This window comes from Heloderma suspectum, chromosome 8, assembly GCF_057233095.1.
Source record: "Heloderma suspectum isolate Gila_16-S chromosome 8, 16-S_ref, whole genome shotgun sequence".
NCBI classification, from domain to species: domain Eukaryota; kingdom Metazoa; phylum Chordata; class Lepidosauria; order Squamata; family Helodermatidae; genus Heloderma; species Heloderma suspectum.
This window is the reverse complement of record NC_139465.1, coordinates 1,747,633-1,754,404: the sequence shown is the minus strand read 5'-3', so window position 1 is coordinate 1,754,404 and position 6,772 is coordinate 1,747,633. Positions and strand designations below refer to the sequence as shown.

The window sequence follows — 6,772 nt, the reverse complement described above, 5'->3', positions numbered from 1 at the left end:
CAAGAGCTACTGCTGCCACCTGGTGATGGAAGGTCACCATCACACGAGCCCCAGCCAAGAAAGCCGAAGTCCTGACCTGGAATGAAAGCCGAAGTCCTGACCTCCTTAGGTTTGCCGTCAGCAGACTCTGCATCTTGCTGCACCTCAGGACAAGGTGGGAAGAGGAGCTGCCCTCTGCTCTGCCTTTGGTGCTACTGCAGACACCAAAACCAAGATAGCAGCACCACTGCAGGCCTCACCCTTGTGGGACTGATACCTCCCAATGGCTGTATGTTGGACAGACCCAGTGTCATGGCGCGTGTGGCTGGCTGGCTTTCAAATGTTTCAGGTGAACCATACCAAGCGAGAGAGGACTAGTGTGGCAGGCATTATGCCACAAATGTGCTTACTGCTCTTGAACCCTCGCCTCTCACATCCTAAAGCACGGGCCAACCAGGTGCTCTTTCCACTAGTGGCATTTCCTGCTCCGAGTAGGATAAATAGTCCATTTACAGAGAGATCCCCCAGTGTGCGTCCCTTTCTATCCAGCTCCAGCCCAAAGCAGCTCCGGGGACTTCCCAAGCCTCTACTAAGAAAGAACCTTCAGCAATGGCACCAGTTCACAAGACTTTAATTTACAAATACGAAATCCTCCTACTTTACTTCTTCTCCTTCTTCTCCTCTTTCTTGGCATCGCTTTTCTCCTTGTCTTTCTCTTTCTCATCTTTCCGCTCCTTCTTGCTCTCCTCCTTCTCCTGCCCCTCCTTCTTCTCTGCATCCCTGTTGGCAATCTTGTTGTTGATGAGGTTGTGGAGGGCGACCACAGAGCGGATGAGCGAAGCCAAATAGACCACCACCATCTGGTCATTGGTCTTCAGGTAGAAGGCCTTGACGAACTCTTGCAAGTTGACATCCGGCAGCAAATTGAAGACATCCTGGAGCTGGTAGATGATCTGGTGGTTAATGGGAAGTTTGCCCATGGCCACTCTCTCCAGGTAGCTCCTGATGTCAAGAAGCTTGGAGTTCAGTCCCTTCAAGCCGTGCACCTGGTTTGTGATGCGCTGGGAAAGAGTGCCCACGGTGGTGTCTTTAATATCGCTGGAACAGCCAGGAAGGGAGAGAAGAGTCAGAACAAGGGGCTCAGATGGCAGAAGAGGCTGGACACAATAAAAGAGGATTTCTTTACTACATTTAGGGTGCAATCCTATGCATGTTTAGACAGAGAAAAGGCCTACACCTCCCAGCATTCCCCAACCAGCATGCTGGGAGGTATAGGCCTTTTCTCTGTCCAAACATGCATAGGACTGCACCCTTAGAAAGTCAAGGTGAGACATCCTTATTGGCTGCATCTGCAGCCTCTTCTGGCCCAACAACATTACACAAAGTTACTAGGAGATGTCAAGGAAGGGGTCACACTGCTTTATGGGATGTACCACCTCTGAGGCCCCAGCCAAGGGAGCAGCACCACCAGAGTGGGAAGGCTGAAGCCTCTACAGAGGAGCTCTTCCTGAAAGAAGTGGGCCTTGGCTTTGACAGAGATGTCTCCAATATGGAGATAGTGGGAGTCATGGGCATCTCACATCCATTTTTCACCTGCAAGAAGGGAACCACTGACAGCTGCCTTGAGGAATAAGATACACAGCAAAGCACAAGCTAAAAAACCTTAAGCAGCATGCAGCTGGAAGATGCTTTACCGTAGCAAGTGCTCAACCCCAACTTCCTCTGCTTCCTCCGCTCCTATTTCACTGGTCACATGTTCAAAGGTCTTGGAAGTCGGCGTCCCGTCCTTTGGGGTGCGAAAGCACGCAATTACCAGTCATGATGAAATAAGAGGCAAATAGCACCATCCATCTACTTCTAGGAAGGCGGGGGGAGGATGGGGGGAGAGTATTCAAAAAAACCCGGAAGCTGACTTTGTTGCAGGCCAGCCAGTTGAGAGCTGCACAACACGATCAGGACCAGAAGAACTGACCAGTGGAAAAGATGCACTAACCCTCACCTTCCTCCCAAAAGGAAGCAGCAATAGAATTAATGCTCAAAAATAGTGAGCTATCACACCATATGCAGAGCTTCTTTTGGGGGAGCTCTCTCCTGAGTCCTGCTTACAAGGATGCGGCATGAGGAAGGTGTGGCCAGCATCCCTGTTACTGCTCTGCCTCAGTGTAAACCTGGTGCCTTGGCAACCCAACAGATGTACTCTTTGGCTGACCCTGAAATGTAAAAGGGAAAAAGCAGCTTGACATGTATGAATCCCAGATACTCACGTCATGAACTTCTTCCACAGAGATGTAGGCTTCTGTGGGCAAGCCCAGGTCCTTTGGCTTCACATCGATAATGACCAAAACCTGTTTGGACATAAACCCATTAGCGCCCACCAGCAGGAACTCCTCCTCCTCCAAAGGAGTGGGAGGAAGCCTTCCAGGGAAACTCACCACCAGCTCTCTCCGGCAGGGAGAACCTGCAGCCTGCTGCTGCTCAGAGGATCCTCCAGCCACTGCCTATTCATGCCAGAAGGCAGCTTCAAAACGCAGTTTGTGTCACTTGCAATGAGCAACTAGCAGTGGCGGGGCTCTCGCTCGCTTGGCCGGATTCGCATGTTCTGAGAGGGTCCTTACCGAGTTTGAACAGTATCTCTTCATGAGTTCGTTGATAGCAATATCATTCTTGTGCAGCTTGGGGCCTGTGTGGTACCATCCCATGATTCTTTCCCTGGCTAGGGAAAAAGACACAGAAAGCAAAAGTCTGAACAAGCCCAGATTCTTCTGGTGCCTCACAGGAAGTGGGACTTTGTTAACAAAGCATCCATTATGAAGTCCTTAGGAAGGAAGTACTCCAGGTACAACAGCGTCATAAAGCAAAAGGGATGCGATACTCAGCATTTCTCAAAATCTGAGCCCACCATTTGTATTTGGCATTGCTAATATTTAAGGTTCTACACCAGCTTCCAAATAAATTTTCTGAAGAATACAGAGCGCTGCGCTTCGAGTGCTGGCAAAATGCACAAGACGAGCCCAACCTTCAGGGGACAAGCATGCTGAACTCATGAGCATTTATTGCACACACAGATGCGGTGAGATCCTTATTTTTAAGAATGTGTTGGAAGAGCCCTGCTAGATCATACCAAAGGTCTGTCAGTTCAGCATCCCTTTTCCCACAGTGGCCAACCAGATGCCCCAACGGAAACCCACAAAAGCAGAAGGTGAGCCATCTCCTGGTGTTTGTTGCCCAGTGGATGGTATTCAGAGGCATGCATGGAGGATAAGGCTATCAATGGCTACTAGTCACGATGGCTATAAACTACACCCAAGATCAGAGGCAGTACATAGCCATCATGACTAGTAGCTATTAACAGCCTATTAACTAGTAGCTATTATTTCCATGAAATAGCATGCAGTCTAAAATGTTTATTTTTATTTTTTTGCTGGAGCAAAGTGAGGAGTTCTGTAGAACATGAGGAGTTCTGTAGAACTGGATGTTTTATGATGACACTGTGAAGGGTCACCAGTTTGTTTTCTCTCTACCACAGCAGTTTTCCTCCTTGGAAAATTCCAAGTATATCAGACTTAATCCACTGATGGATTTCCTTAATAATTAAGCATTTGTGAAGAGTCAGAGCAAAGCTATTCCAAGGACATCATTTGGCTTTTCAAAGTGACGGATTTAGCCATGGCACGCTCCTCTGGCAAGCTGAGCACTGCTTACCATTGACCTTCTTGAACATCCCATACATGTTCTCCAGATAGTCATGGTCTAAAAACCATACGGAGTCATCTTTATCATCTTCATCAAAGGGGACTGTGGAGAAAAGAGAGAGAAGGTAGCTCATTATTTTACAGCCTGAATGTCCAGCCCCCAAAGGACTAAGATGCGCAAATGGCATCCATGTGGTGAGAAACCTAGAAAGGGGTCCAAGCAGCTGCAGTCCCTTGCTCCCAGGCAGCCCAGGGCTCCATCCAGCCCGGCACTGCCTATTCTGGCTGACGCCGAGTCCCCAGGATCTCAGGTGGGAGCGTTTCCCATCATCTGCTGCCTGACCCTTTCAGCTGGAGGTCTGTACCGACACACAAAGCACGTGCTGTTGTTGCTGTGTTACGGGTCCTTCCTATCACAGAACTGACAGCAGCATTTGGTATGCTCCACGGGCACGTGCTGTTGTTGCAGCCCACGCAGTCAATGATTACTACAGATTACAAGCCCGCAGAACTGGACGGATTCCGATTTAAAGTAAAGTCAAATGAGAGAATGAGTCTTCACTGGAGAGCCCAGGCCAGGCCAGCTTCTGAACCACCTGGGGAGTCCGAGAGGCCCAGAGTTCTGCTTTAGCCACACACAACTCAGCACGCTTTGTAAAGCAATAACCCAGAAAGGTCTAGTTGTCAGAGGCTTCTTGAACCCCAATACTTTTGTCATGAAGCCAGTTTTAACTAAGACTGATGGCGATTCATTTATTAAATTTATATTCTGCCCAACTGACAAATGCCCTTGGGATGGTTTACATCATTAAAAAAATTCTTATGTATTTACTTATTATATTTCTATACCACCCATTAGCCTAAGCTCTCTGGGCAGTTCACAAAAAAGCCAAAACAATAAATGCAACTAATGAAAATATTAAAATATTAATGATATTAAGAAGCCAGCAGTAAAGTTAATAATCAGAGCAACAGATTAAAGATTAAATGCCAGAAAAGGGCTCTGCTTTTCTGGATCCGGAGGGAGATCCGTCCTCTCTGCATTGGTGCCCATGCATCATTTTAGAGGCAAATGCCAGGTTTCCCCAACCCATGAAGGGCAAAAAGGGATAGTGGGCAGGAAAGTATTTGCCACAGCTGGCTTGCAAGACCACCATTAAGAACTCGGAGCCCCCTCTACCTGCAAAGCTGTTGGACACATCCAAAATCTTCTTCTGCCACGAACCCAGGAGGACGCCTACCACTCGCTTCTGGTTTCCAACTTTTCCTATCCTAAATTGGAAGGATGAGATCAAGAGAAGGATGAGTCACATTTGATGCTCAGTACAAAACAGGCCACACTGGAAGACAGTGGAAGGCAGCATCTGAGGCCACGACATTGGGAGAACGGGAGGGGAGGAAGCAGGCTGCCCAGGTGCGAAGACTGTTCCAGGAGGAGTCCTGGTAGCCTTTGGGAAGGGGGTCGCTGGGCTGGACAAGCTTGTCTTTTTCTGAAGGCATCTGGAGGCCAACTGAGAAGGCAACTGAACTCTGCCTTCCTGTAACTTAAGGCCATTACTTCCTGTCCTACAGTCTTGGACAACAGACAACCAGTTGTGGCCCTCTTCTGTGTGATAGCCCTTTAGGTACTTGAAAAGTGCTATCATATTTCCCTCTTTTCTCAAGAGTAAACACACCCAGCTCCTTCATTTTTTCCTCGTAGGACTTAGTTTCTAGTCCCCTGTTCATCTCTGTTGCCCTTCTCTGAAGGCACTCCAATTTATCTGAATCCTTCTTAAATTGTAACGTCCAGAACTGGACACAGTATTTGAGGTGAGCTTCGACCAGCGCAGAGTGGAACTATTACTTCCTGTGACTTAAAAACTGTACTTCCGTCGATGCAACCTAAAATTGCAGTTGCCCTTTTTGCAGCCACATCACGCTGCTGACTCACAGTCAGCCTTCCACCAAGTCAGACTATTGGCTGGTTGGTCGATTCATTAAATTTATATATTGCTCAACTGGCAGATGCCCTCGGGCACTTTACATTCATAAAACCCCCCAAACAGCAATAACGCAACAGCCAAAACCATAAACACAGCCATGAAAACATCGACATATCAAAACGCGAGAAATGCCGAGAGCCAGCAGCAGGGTTAGCAATCGAAGGGTTCAGCGCCGCGAGCAGAGACCTTCGCCGGCGGGGGTGTCTCCGGCCGCCCAGTCCACGCGGCGCCTGCCCGGCCCGCCGCTGGACTGCAGCGCCCATCATCCCCAGCCAGCGCGGCCAAAGGCTGGGGCTGGCGGGGCTGCAGCCCGGGAGCCGCGGGCTGGGCAAGGCTGGCGTCGACCAGCGCCGCGGCGCGCCCCTCCGCTGCTCCTTCGACGCGGGGCTGCCCGCGGCGGGCCTGAGAGCGGCGCGGCCCCTGCCCACGTGCAGAGCGCCGCCCCAGGCGGGGGCGGCCTCCGTCGGCCGTGACGCAGCGCCTGCCGGGCCCTCACCGGTTGAAGTGGTCCACCACGCTGAGCAGCACCAGCGGGTGAACCACCACGCGCTCCACGGCCAGCTCCGGCATGACGGCGGCGGCGGGTTCTCGGCTCGGCGGCAAATGGGCGGCGGCGGCGGCTCCTCCTCGCCGCTCGGTCGCGCTGCTCTCCCGGCATGCACTGCGGCGCCTCGGAGCGGCGCGGGCGCCGGGCGTGAGGCGGCGGCGCCGTGGGCGGCGCCATCTTGGGGCGGGGCGGCGCCATCTTGGCGGCTCGCTGCGCCCCGGCGGCCTCGCCGTTGTGCTGCGGCCGCGCGCCCCCCCCGCGCCGCTCGCCGCAGGCCGCGCCCGGAGGGCGATCGGAATCGGAAAGGGGCGGGGGCTTTTCGCGGGTTGAGGGAGCCCCAGAGGCGCTGCCGGGCCCGGCCCGGCCCGGCCCGCGGGAGGCGGCGCGGATGGCTGCCGCGCCCGGTCGCGCGCGCGCTCCTTCTGGGCGGCCGCCCGGGGCTCGGGCCTTGGCCGCCGTCAGCCCCAGGCCGCGTGGGCAGCGGCCGAGGCCCTGGGCGCGCAGTCCCTCCCCGGCGAGGAAGGGCGGCGGCGTGCGGGCCCTTGGCCTTAGGCAGCAGGCGCGGGGCT

General features: G+C 52.6%; 1 protein-coding gene across 1 annotated transcript; it reads right to left on the bottom strand.

Annotated features, from left to right (window-relative positions):
* Positions 1-594: 594 nt before the first annotated feature.
* Positions 595-6,257, bottom strand: PSMD7 (proteasome 26S subunit, non-ATPase 7). The gene is made up of 7 exons (XM_084812495.1): positions 6,153-6,257; positions 4,852-4,943; positions 3,682-3,774; positions 2,595-2,692; positions 2,244-2,324; positions 1,674-1,765; positions 595-1,077 (listed from the first exon to the last, which is right to left on the bottom strand). Exons 1-7 carry the CDS (start codon positions 6,224-6,226, stop codon positions 639-641), a joined length of 969 nt encoding a protein of 322 aa, XP_084668621.1. The 5' UTR covers positions 6,227-6,257; the 3' UTR covers positions 595-638.
* Positions 6,258-6,772: the final 515 nt, after the last annotated feature.

Coding starts and splice junctions, on each gene's coding strand:
- PSMD7 (XM_084812495.1), bottom strand. CDS start 6,226: ATGCCGGAGCTGGCCGTGGAGCGCGTGGTGGTTCACCCGCTGGTGCTG. Junction 3,775..4,851: donor TGTGTCCAACAGCTTTGCAG/GTAGAGGGGGCT, acceptor TTTTCTCCACAG/TCCCCTTTGATGAAGATGAT. Junction 2,325..2,594: donor AGAGATACTGTTCAAACTCG/GTAAGGACCCTC, acceptor ATGTCCAAACAG/GTTTTGGTCATTATCGATGT.